We start from the raw sequence: 13,150 nt of genomic DNA on the forward strand, positions 1-13,150 counted from the left end.
ATATTACCTTCAATTGTTATAAAAATGCTTTATATATATATATATATATATATATATATATATATATATATATATATATATATATATATATATATATATATATATATAGACGCTCGGAAACTGCAGCTCCAGGGAGGAGCTTCATCATTGGAGGCGGAGCTAGGTCCAACCAGGCTCTTTGCACAGCTGAATGGTTGCCGTGGAGATTAAAGGATTTGTCAAAAATGCATGAAAGAATCAAACCAACACTCCCCAAATGTTTTTGATGAAGGGAATAACAACACATGAACTACAGCTAAAAAAAGGAGAGAAAAAAAGAGTTGATTTTAAATAATATTTTAAAATAATTTTAAAACTGCCCCTCTAAAAATACACACAGGAGTTACATTTAATACATTTTTATGCAGAAAAAAAGAAAATTTTCAGAGATTGAAACCCAAACGAGAGGATCAAAAGCATGGACAGCTTAAAAAGTCCTATCTTTACCAAAAAACAAACAACTCAGCATGTCACAATTTTCCCGCCCACAGAATCAGCTGTGGCCCTCTGGACCGGAAATGGTTTATTGTTTTTACCTTAAAGTGGCCAACGCTCTGTTATCCCTGTGTTGATTTGATACAGTGGGAGCTTCCGCATTTCCCATACTTGTTCCCTCTGATACTTTCTCAGCAGTTAAAACCGTTTATATTGTTGTTAACACGTCGTAACCTGTTTTTCCGAGCCGCCTTCAAACGCACCATGAGCGCTAAAACGCTCGCGCTGGGTTCACGGAGACCTGCTGCAGCGCAGAGCCGCTCGGGTCTGTTAGAGTCATGGCAGCAAGTCCAGCGAAACGTAAAGAACTCTGGACAGTTTCCCCCACAAACCAACCGACTCAGTTGAGTCAAGATGTTGGACGCAGGTAATGTTCGCTAAATTGCGACTAGCTAATACCAACACAGCGCTTTAATCCTGTTAGCATGTAGCATACAGGCTACTGGTGTTGCTGTTTATGTTCAGCTACCGAGATTCATTTTCTCTGCGTGACTTCCGCCCGCTTTAATTAAGTAAAAACTCTGAATACAAACCCTGTGTCACATAGCTGCCTATTTTAATAGTTAAGACATTAGATACAGGTTAATTTGCGCTAATATAGACAGTAGCAGCAGAAGCTAAACCGGAAGAATGACGAGTTTCTCCTCGTTTGTGAACAGCAGCTAAAAGCGAGCTAAGTTGCATTGTGCTACTGATGTTTCAAATATTTCACTAGCTGCATTTTATTTCAAGTATTTTATGGGAAAGACGTAGGAAACATTTCAGCAAATAGATCACAGCTAAGCTCTACAAAAAAAATAAATAAAAAAAAAGAATTGGTGAATTGCAAATGTTGAAGTAGGAATGCGTTGAGATCCACTGCACTGCTAATGAAGAAGAAATATGTGAATACATGTGTTTACATGTACAGCTTTATGTATGTATTTAGAATACAAAACACTGGTTAACGACCATCGTTGTCATACAAGACAAAATATTAGCCAATTTAAAAAAAAAAGAGACAGAAATAGAAGATGGAAACAGAAAAAAATGGTACATATAGTTGATTTTTTTTAACTTCAGTGCTTCTACTTTACTGAATTGAGAACATCAATAACGTTTTCGGTTTATAAAGAAGTATAAATAACCTAAAATGCTAATATACTTTATTCAAAATGTTTATGCAAAATGCATTCACTTATTTCTTGACACCTTATTTCACAGCTCAAGATGTTAGGCGCAGCAGGTGTATGTGCGTGTTGTGCACACACATTCCTATATGTTGTCGGCCCATTTACCTTTTCCACAACTTCCTCCAGGCCTTGTTTTGCTCAGCACCACAAAACATCACATTCTACCCCTGAAGTAGCAGAGCCCATCCCCTTTTTTCCCACACTCCCTTGGAGCAAATAATACTTCTCTCTCTTTTTTTTTTTTTTTTTTTCTAGTAACTTTTCTTACAAAAAGTGGAGCACCGAGGCTGAGACAGCAGAAGGTGCTGCTGTTCTCCCACTGACAGAACACCGACAAAAAAAAAAAAAAAAAACCCCAAGAAGCCCTAAAAAATTTACACTCCTCCGCGGTCCAATTCCAGTGTCTCGTTTTGAGGAGGGTCCTCGGAAAGCAGAGAAGGGAGAAAGAGAATATTGCCTCTTTTTTTCCCTTCTTCTTCTTTTTTTTTTTTTTTTTTTTTTTAAATCATCGTTTGCACTTTTCTGAGAGTTTCCAGCGATGTCTCTGAGAGGTGATGTTTGCGTGGTGACGGGAGCCTGCGGATTCCTGGGGAAGAGGCTCGTCCGTCTGCTGCTGGAAGAGGAGAAAGTGTCCGAGATCCGGCTGCTGGACAGAGACGTGCAGACGCAGGTTTTGGAGAGTCTGGAGGGTAAAAAAAGAAAAAAAAAGTTTCTCTTTTTCTTTTCTCTTTTTCTTTTTTTTCCCACATCACATACAGGATAATGGTAAAAGGTAGCTGCAGGATCACAGCACTGTTCAGTCAAGTGTCTGCAATTAAACCCAGTGAGATGTTGTGATTGAAAATGCTGGCTTAATTAGACATAATTAATTCAGATGAGGTACATTTGAGCATAAAGCAAGTCAAGTGGATCTGCGAGGGTAAAATAATAGATGGGGGATGAAGTTGTCAGATCGGTTTGAGTCTGGTAGGGAGCGGGGATGATAGAATTGAAATGAAATATCAGAAAATCAGTCGAGCCATAAAAGTCAACACAACAACAAACTACACATGCAGTAAAAGCGCGAAGAGGCGACTTCACAGCGCTCAGAAAGAGCACGGACTCCAAAAGAGAACCAGATTTGATGGACTTTATTTCCCACGGCGCGGTATCAATAACGGGGGTTTATAGAAAGCGGGGACAGCTCACATATGCAGGAATGCAGGAAGCAAAGGATTGAATGCTTGCTAAGTTGAGTTTCTCAGACAGTTTTGTGGATTAACATCAGACATAATCCTAGCAGGATTTTCAGGATCACATCATAAATCCCCTGTAAAAGACTACAGTTACAGGCTCAACCAAACAGTTCCGCAGAACTGACAAATTAAGCATGAAAGGGTTTGTGGTTGTTTTTTTTCCCCCTTTCTCTTTTTTGGCACCCACAGCTGCTGTATCCTAGAATCCAAAGAGAGTCGGTACCATCCGGGTCATTGTCACTGCGCTCGTTTATAACCGAGTCACGAATCATGTTCGGAGACCCTTTGAGCCGCGCGCACACTTTGGCAGCGTCTGATAACATTTTTGATTTGTTTGTTTGTTTATTTTTTTCAAAGCAGCCTTGGTCGTCTTTGCTCCATTAAATTCTGAATTTGGTTTAAAAGCCGGCCTTTTATGTCTGCCTGTCGTGAAAAAAACAACAACAAAACAAACAAGTGCAGATATTTCATTAATTGAAAACACGCATTGATTTATAAACCGGAGCACATTCCAGCAAGAGGAGGCCCAGATTTATGAACCACCAAGTGGACAAACCTCGCTGTGTTTCTGAGATAAAACCACGGTTAAAACAAAGAAAAAATAAAGTTCAAATGGAGCAATAAAGGGTTTAGATACTTGGATATAACGATCACACCTCAAATTTCACAATTATTCAAAGCAAATTATGAGAAGCTGAGGAAGGAAATTACGAAAGACCTAGAAAGGTGGGAGATCCTACCACGGAGGGTAGAAGCAATCAGACGACTGTTCGTATGTCAATCACTCCCAGTTTCCATTCCCAATGCCTGTTTTAAAGAGATGGAAAAAAGCATATCAAAATAAAAAGGCAAGAATTAAACTTAAAATACTTCAGTCCTCAAAGAGTAATGGAGAGTGAGGCTTATGTAATTTAAAGAACTATTGTTGGGCTGCTCCATGTTAGCAAAGGATGAAAAGACTATATGGGTAGATACGGAGCAAAGAGCCTGCCCAAATCTGCCCTAGATACACTGCCTTTTACAACAAAGATGGTTCAAAGAAATCTTGAAATTACTGGACTAAGAAAACAATTAATATTTGGTCAAGAATAAAAGAAAATTCCTTTTCCCGAATCTAGATCGAAAATTGTAAAAATAGCTACGATTCCAGATTTTATCCAAGCTAAATTGGAGGCTAATATAATCACAGCAGAAGAGGATTGGTAAGAAACATTTAGCTCTGGACACAGTTAACAAACATCCCGACGTGGAGAGAATTTGACTGGAAAGTTAAGCTGCATAACTTTAACCCTCTTGTTATCACATCTAAATATGGTAAAACATCTTGGCTTTGTTTGAGAAATTGTGGAAATGGGGGGTTTACTCAGATATTTGGATTTTCCGAAGGTGGCCGAGTTTTGGAAGAATGTACAAATACATATGAAAAACTATTTTAGGCATTTACATCTGTATATATTTTAGGAATAATCCCCTCGGACTTGATCTACAAAGACAATAAATACTTTAGCAGAGTTTACTTCTGATTGCGAAGAAGTGTTTGACATATGCTTGCTAAAGGCCACAACCTCCCAGTATTACATAGTGGAGAGATCGAATTAGAAAAGTCTATATGATGAAAAAAACAACATCAAGACGAGAATTTAAGGTGGAGACCTTTGAAACAAAGTGGAGCCCGATAACTAAATTCATATTGTAACCTTGACACCTCTATGTATTTATTTGTTTGTGTACCTTTTGAATTTATTTTGTATTATTATTATTGTGGATTTTTATTACTTTAGTCAACAGTAGACATATGTTAATTACGTCGACTGTTGATCCGAAAATTTTTGTGATTTATATATTCATGGATGTTAATGAATATAGGTTTCTCTTAATGGGGCTAACATCTATTTGAAGGAAATGTATGTGTGTTGGACTGCTCTCCTCCATCATTAATCTCTGAATAACTTTTGGCAGAGCCAGAATTAAACGGCCTGTTCGCTTGGTGTAGGTAAAACGTTTTCTCCAATTTTTAGGACTGATTATGTCCGTGTTGTGAAGTTCATATTTACTATATGAAACTGAAAACCTCACCTTGCAAAAGTGTTCGTACCTCTTCAGATTTTTATTTTTTTTTTTACTCAAAGTTCACTCAGACTTCAGGACGTTCTTCAAGGGACAAAGTAGCACATCATAGTGACGTGGAAGGAAAATAACAGTTAATTTGAATAAATATCTAAAAAAGAAAGAGAAGTAAAAGTGACATCCATCAGTAGAAGTCAACAAAGATGACCAATATCAATATGCCGTGATCTGATGTGGCTCCTTTCTTCTCCTAGCGAACTGTTTACAACTTGCCTGCTCTTGTCAAGGAAAGTAATTCACACAGCATAATGCTTCTACCACTATGTTTCACATTGAGGTTGGAGTTTTGCATTTTGACCAAAAGTTCTATTCCTTACTTGTATCCTTTCCCACATCTATAATACTATTTGCTATATTAAAGGGGCAGAATTATGTAAAATGTACTTTTTTTTAGCTTTACATTATGTTAGAATGTTATTTCTTCATCGAAAAACACACGTGAAGTGTTGCCTTGATTCTTTGATGCTTGTTTGAGAAATCCTTTAATCTCCCAAGGCAACCACTTAGCTGTAAAATACGCCTGGGTGGACCTGACTCCGCCTTCTGGGATGGAGCTCCTCCCCTGAGCTGCATTTTCTAAGCTGGATCACAGAGCAGTCCTTCTCTGTGACTCCCCGACTAATCTCCTTCAGACTAGCCAGCAGCAATTAGCAAACACCTACTGGAGCTGCGCACCTGCTGAGCTCATTGAAGGAGCTACTTCAGAAATGCTGGTAAAAACGTTGTTAAAGGGTTAATAGAGGAGCCATGTTGTGACGAAGGCGAAGTTTCAGAAAGAGCAGGATTTCTTAAAGGGACAAAGGCCCAATTTCAAGCCATTAAGTGTCAAAGCCAAGTTTCTCTTAAGACATCTTTGATATATGCAGCATTTTTATGGCAAGTAAAGCTAACGTAGCAACTTGACTGTGCTAAAAAAAAAAAGTGCCTGGAAAGCACTAAATACTGTCTCTTTGAAAATAAAAGGGCTAGACCAGATCATTTCAACCGCACGCTGATTGCCTGACTATAAACACTGGTTCCCAAAACCCGATTGCTAATCCCAAATTAGCTGCCTTGCAGTTACTGACTGGTTCATGAAAGCTCTCTGCACAGAAGGAGAAACCACACACACCAGAGCGCCCGCAAAATCTCTCCTTTATTTACAGAAATCACAGCATATAGAGGCAAAAAAGACCCAGCCTTTCCCAAATGGATTGGTTTGCAATCTGTTGGCAAATCACGAGCAGTTGTTCCAGGAAGATTCCACCCGGCATCACATGGGAGAGTCATATGGCTTTGACTTTCAAAGAGGCCGGGGTTGACCACCTGTGGAATCAAAGACGGTGGACGTCCACATCTGGAAGTACCAGGATGAACAAAAAACATTCTCTCAAGATAAATAGGTCAGACTTTTCACACTTTTACTTAGGGAAACATTTGAGACATAAGAAGACTTTTCCAAGGCATTTGCACATAAATAAGGTGAACTACATTAAGATAAACCAAACCTTCAGAATGATGCTGTATCGACGTTACCTTCACCATCACTGTTGCATTTGTTTACTTCACGACTTTTAAATTCACACTGAACAAGACAGACAATTCCCAACTTGAAGATTTTTGCATCACATTTAAAAAAATCTACGTTTTCTCTGAATGTATTTCGTTCTTCTAAGCCAAAGGCTGAAATTCATCAGTTAAAAATGAAAAATACACCAATCTGCCTTTTTTCCGATACCGATATTTGAGGCCAATACCGATCTGATACAGAAAAACAGCTTTAAATTGAATGGATTTTTTAAAAAACACACAGACATAAATGCACTGAATTACAAATTTGCTTGATAACGCTCCACCAGTACAGCACACTAAAATACACCAATAGCTTCACAAGCCTGGTGAAACATGTAAAAACAACTTTAATCTGTTCAGTTGGTGCAATCAGCAAAATAACCAGTAAATTAACTGAAGCTAGCAAAGACGACAGGTTGACTACTTTGGTCAAACATAAGAAAAATAATCTGCAACGAACCTTTCAGAAAGTGCAATTAGGAATTCTGAATATGATGTATAATAAATAAAACATGACGTCACTCAGAGCACAAAGCATAGAACATATTGATGCATCTCTGTTACAAATAAAAACCATGTTCTTTTCAAAGCACACAGAAAATATCAACTACAATCATAAATGTGTTGAATAAAACAAAAACAATTATGAAATCAATACCCTTCCAGTAGCCTCTTGAGAGGTGAGCAACCTATGTACCTTCATATGATGGAAAGAACATTTCTTGTCTTGTGGCATCTGGTAGTTGCTTTGTGCGACCTCACCTTCAGGTGTTTATAAATTTTACATGTTGCCCCTCTTAAACCACCGAATTTTAAATAATTCAAGTGATTAAATTAAGAAAAACCTAAAGAAATCGATTAGATCAGACATTTGCTTTTAAGGATTTTCAAGTCTTATTTCGTTTAAATGTTTGACCAAGAGGTCCAAGTTCCATCTCAAATTCGTGGAAAAAATGTCAACCTGAATGATTCTCTTTCAGACTGCAGAGGCGAGACAACACTGAGCGTCTTCGAGGGGGACATCAGAGACGGGGATTTCTTGAGAAAAGCCTTGCGTGGTGCATCGACCGTCTTCCACATCGCTTCCCTCATCGACGTTACCGGGTCAATGGAGTACAGTGAGATGTACGGAGTCAACGTCAAAGGTAAGACGTTCCGAGCCGAGCGAAAGCTGACTTTATAAGTTAGCAAAAATGTCTACCAAGCGAGAAAGCGTTGACCCCTAACAGATGTCTTGTTTTTGATTCAAAGCATTTAAAATTTAAACAAAGACAACCTTTGCTTAAATTCAAATGTCAATTTTAAAAGGTTGATTTCATGACTTTTTATCCCTTAGCTGTAAAATCAGGGTGTGCCACCCCTGGTGTCACTGACAGCCAATTGCTGAAAATGCAATCGTCACATTACCACCACCATGTTTCGACTTTTGATGAAATTATTCCTTTACTAAAATGCTTTGTTGTTTTCTCCACAAAATGTTCAACTTTGTCTTGCCATTCCACTGAATATTTTCCCCAAAGTCTTGAGGATCATCAAGAAATTTATTGACTAACTTTGAGACGGATCCTTGTGTTTTGGGGCGGGGGAGTTTTGGCCTTGAAACTCGTATTCATAGGGTGGATCCGGAAAGAATTTGCAGCGCTTCACTTTTTCCACTCCATTCCACACATTCCAGTCTCTTTTCTCAAAATTTTACACAGAAATACTCCATCATCATGGTAATGTGGAAAAATTTTTCGAATGTTTTGCAAATGTATTAAAATAGAGAAACCAGGCGTATTCTTCGTTTAGTACTTTGTTGATCCATCTTTGGCAGCATCAAGTCGACGATGCCACCGGTTCACTTCACTCATCTTTGGTAACTATTGCCCATTCTTCTTGGCAATTCTACTCAATCTTCATTGGATGAGACGCGTCTGTTTACTGCCATTTTCAGATCTTTTTAGAGATGTTCAATTAGATTCAAATCTGGACTCTGGCTTGGCCACCTCTGGACGTCCACGGAGTGGTTCGGTACTTTAGGTAGCTGTCCTGCCACCACCTCAGGGAGAGTATTGGTCTGGTGATAAGCTATACCGATTTTCCTCCAAACATGGCGCCTGGCATTCTCACCAAAGAGTTCAACCTTTGTCTCATCATACCAGAGAATCTTGTTTCGCTTGATCAGAGTCTGCAGGCACACCAGTCAGGTCAGCAGAGATGGTCGTCCTTCTGGAAGGTTCTCCTCTCTCCACATGCTGGAGCTCTGACAGAGTGAACCCATCAGGTTTTTGGTCACTTCCCTGACAAAAGCCCTTTCCAACCAATCGCTCAGTTTAGGTCTCGGAAGAGTCCTGCTGGTTCCAAGCTTCTTCCATTGACCAATGATGGAGGCCGCTGAGCTCACTGGGAACGTCAAGGCAGCAGAAATGTTTCTGGATCCTTCTCCATATGTGTGTTTTGAGACAATCCTGTCTAAGAGGTCTGCTGAATTACACAATTTGAAACAAGGCTGCAACATGAAATGTGGAAAAAGTGAAGCGTAGTTAATGCTGCACCGCACTCAAAAAGATGCTCAAAAAGATTGAGCATTTTTGCTCAATCTTTTTCTCAAATTGTTCCATCTGTAACCCTGAAGCCTGCACTATGTAAGGAGTTTTTCTTGGTTCTCTAATGACATTCTGGATAATTCTCTTGAAATAATTTGGTAGGCCTGTCACTTCTGGGAAGATTTGCCATGGTTTCATGCATTCTTCTCCCACTGTGGATAATGATTCTGACTGTGGTTCACCAGAGACCCAACTTGGTGAAAGCCAACCCCTTGTTCTACGCTTCGTTCAGAGGGTCTGAGGCATGGACTCTTTTGAAAGTTTAAATTTTACCCAATCGCCAACATTTGTCTGTGAAGAATGCAACACACAGGTTTGACGCTATAATGTTTACCGAAAGTTTACAGCCGTCCTCCACTACGAAGCGAGAAGTCCCGATCCGAACAAGATGGCTGTTAATGTTACTGCAATATTTGGAAGCGCGGCCAAAGTTCAAGTTCTGAACTTCTTTGTTCGCTTCCTCCGTTCATTTTCTGACCACTCAATGATTTTATTATCAGACTCGACTCTACTGGTCTGGCAGAAACCAAGCCTAGAAGAAATGTAGAAGGTAGTGCAGAAACAAAAAGATGTAAAAAATCACAGATAACTCATTATTTAACAGGGGGAAATTATATTTTGATATTGTGGCAGATTGGTTTGCATATAGCCAGCCATCATCCTTCCTACACAATTCTGCTTGATTCTCATCTGACTTCACTGCTCTGTCTGGGATTTCTCCCAATGACTTGTGTATCAAAATTTTGCCAATTCACACAGCAGAAGAAGTTGTAAACGATGATCAGTTTTCTTTGCTGTTTTAGAATCTCAGTAGGCCTGTAGTTTTAGCAAATGGCAGCAGAGGAAGCGAACGAAGCGTTCAGTCCGAGTTGGCCACACCTCCAAATATTGAAAAAACATTAACAGCCGCCTCGTTCGGCTCGGCACTTCTCTTGTCACAGTGGAGGACTGTTGTTTACAGCGCAGGCAATTTCCAGCAAGCTTTGTAAGTAATTGGGTGAAGATTAAAACTTCAACACAGTCCACGTCTCCAGAAAGCAATCGTTTCTCGACAACCGAGAGCCCAGACCCTCTGAATGAAGCAAAGTGTAGGACAAGGATCTGGTTTTTACCAGGCTAGCTTGTTTGGATGAAATTATAATTTGAAAACTGTTTCTTTAGGCTATATTTGCCTTATAAATCAATTGATTCTTTTGACTAAGAATCAATTGAGTCCTTAAGGGGAGTTTGTATAAGTCACCATGTATTTTCCCTTTTTCAACAGCAACAAAAAAATTGTCAGATGAAGAAACGGGGAGCCTGTTCTCTCAGATGAAACTAATTAGTCATATATACTATGACTGCTAACTGTATGATATAGTTAGCAGCTTAACTTGTGCTCTTTTGCGTTACAGGAACTCAGTTGCTTCTGGAGGCGTGTATCCAAGAGAACGTGGTCTCTTTCATCTACACCAGCACAGTGGAAGTGATGGGCCCAAACCCCCGAGGAGAGCCCATAGTCAATGGCACCGAGGACACGGTTTACGACACCACCCTGAAGTTCAACTACAGCAAGACCAAAAAGGAGGCAGAGGACAGAACCCTCCAGGCCAATGGCGAGACGCTCCAAAACGGAGGCCGCCTCTCCACCTGCGCCCTCAGGCCCACGTACATCTACGGGGACGGCTGCCGCTTCCTGCTGTACCACATGGACGACGGCATACGAAACAAGAACATTCTCCTTCGCATGTCCGTACCGGAGGCCCACGTGAACCCCGTCTACGTGGGCAACGTGGCCTTCGCTCACCTCCAGGCGGCCCGTAGTCTTAAAGATCCACAAAAAAGAAACGCGGTCGAAGGGAGGTTTTACTACCTCTCCGACGACACCCCACCTATGAGTTACTCGGACTTCAATCACGTTTTGATGTCTCCCCTCGGCTTCAGCATTCAGGACAAACTCGTACTGCCGCTCCGCCTCTTCTACATCCTGTGTTTTCTCCTGGAAGCGCTCTGCACGATCCTGCGACCGTTTGTCCGCATCGTGCCGCCAATGAACCGACAGCTGCTCACCTTGTTGAACACTTCGTTTACCTTCTCCTACGAGAAAGCCAAGAACGACCTGGGCTACGTCCCCCGGTACAGCTGGGAGGAAGCGCGCAGACGCACCACCGAATGGCTCGCCTCACAGCTGCCGGCGGAGAGGGAAAAAATCATGTCCAGTTAATAAATTACAGTCTTAAAACTGGGAAATACATTCCAGAATAACACACATTTCATTCAGTGGCTGAAGTCGCAGTGTGAAGGAGCTGCTCAGAAATAAATGAATTACATCTGGCTTATTTTAAACACGCAGTCACTCAAATTAACTCACGCAAGGTCCTTCACCATTATTGGCACCCCTTGCAAAGAGAAAACCAAAAGCTTTAAAATCGATTGTGAAGGAGACTTGCTGACCCTAAAAAGCCACACGCTTGATTTCTTTTCTTCTCTTCGCTCTTTCTTTCAGTTTCTCTCTTTAGTACTTTCTCTAAAATAAATCAGTTCCATTTGTTTTAGCTATTAGATTGGTACCAATCATTGTGAAAGAGCAATTAATGTATTGTTGCTGTTAAATAATCTTACCTTCAGATAAATCTAATTTACAGTAATAGTTGGGAGGAGATTCATTGCCAATTATCAGAAGTATTTATTTCCGAGCACGCCCTGTCTCTACTGTATAAAATAACCAAATTAAAATGTGACATTTTCAGGGTGAATTGTCTTTCTGCAACGAGAAGGACGTCTTTCACTACGTGTGCGTATCAATAAATACATAGTGAGCTGTTTAAGTTTGGTGACGAACATGTATGAGAAATCATGCTCTTAAAAACAGTTTTATTCCAGTTGTCATTCTGAGAAAAGTAACAGGGAAAATTTGTTTTTCTTGGTGCATTTTCTGTTTCCCTCACCATTTTGGAGTCACGGTTTTTGTGAAAGTCGCTCTTTTACGGATTTATCCATTAATACTACAACGGAATAAATACATTTTCTCGTCAAAATTTATTATTATTTTTTCCATAATGAATTTATTCAAACGTGCAGACTTGTGTTAATTGTGTTACACTGATGCTCGGAAATATTCACAGGGAAACAAGTGACCCAAGCATCCAAAAAAAGTAACACACCATGAAGATATGATGATTATTCAATATTCAATAAGATATGATGATTATTCAATATCAGTAAGTGGTTCAACTTACGGTTGAACTAGTTCAACTGTAAGTAAAGTACAGACAGATTAATTCAAATAATAAGCTTTTAGTTTTATGAGTTGTGATTGGTTGATTATTGACTATATTTAAATGAGAAAATCAGAAATAACTTCAAGATTATAGTTTGTATTTGTGTAGATTCAAATATATATATATAAAATAAAGAATTCTTTAAAGACTAAACAAAAAGACCCAGTGTGTTTTTTTTTTTTGTTCTTTCAAGAAAGCAAAATACATGAGAACAAAAGCTATCCAGATTTCCATTTCAGATCATAATTTCTCCACTTGTGTTTTTTTTATATTTCTCCGAGAAACTTTAGATTTTTGGGAAAATTGCCCCCCGTATTTTGGCGGCCGGCTGCCAAAGTTAGCTTTTATTGCACATTTGTCATTTTTCCCACTAAGGTCTTCATTACTATTGAGCTCTGAACCCCATTAACACAACAAGACTGGCAGCTGCAGCTGCAGCTCAGACCCTTGACCTCTTTCCAGGGAATTACATCTGTGTGACTGGAGGGGGGGCTATGTATGTGTGTTTTATTTATTAAAAAAAAAAAGGAAGAAGAAGAAAGGATGAATTACATAAGGGAGTTAGAAATTGAAAGACAAATACACCAATCGACCTTTTCCTCCCCGTCTCTCTGAGAGCTTGACCTCAGCTCACGTTTTCAGACGCTCCTCCTTCGCTTTTTTCCAAACCGCAGAAACCACAC

The 13,150-nt window shown here is 39.7% G+C and overlaps 1 protein-coding gene across 1 annotated transcript; it reads left to right on the forward strand.

Annotated features, from left to right (window-relative positions):
• The first annotated feature begins 774 nt into the window (after positions 1-774).
• On the forward strand, positions 775-12,619 carry hsd3b1 (hydroxy-delta-5-steroid dehydrogenase, 3 beta- and steroid delta-isomerase 1). Its single transcript, XM_055031424.1, has 4 exons — positions 775-901; positions 1,962-2,395; positions 7,600-7,764; positions 10,602-12,619. The coding sequence occupies exons 2-4, from the start codon at positions 2,245-2,247 to the stop codon at positions 11,408-11,410; spliced, it is 1,125 nt and encodes a 374-aa protein (XP_054887399.1). The 5' UTR covers positions 775-901; positions 1,962-2,244; the 3' UTR covers positions 11,411-12,619.
• Positions 12,620-13,150: the final 531 nt, after the last annotated feature.

The sequence above is a fragment of the Poeciliopsis prolifica genome, unplaced genomic scaffold, assembly GCF_027474105.1.
Source record: "Poeciliopsis prolifica strain line A6 unplaced genomic scaffold, Auburn_PproV2 SCAFFOLD007, whole genome shotgun sequence".
Lineage (NCBI taxonomy): Eukaryota > Metazoa > Chordata > Actinopteri > Cyprinodontiformes > Poeciliidae > Poeciliopsis > Poeciliopsis prolifica.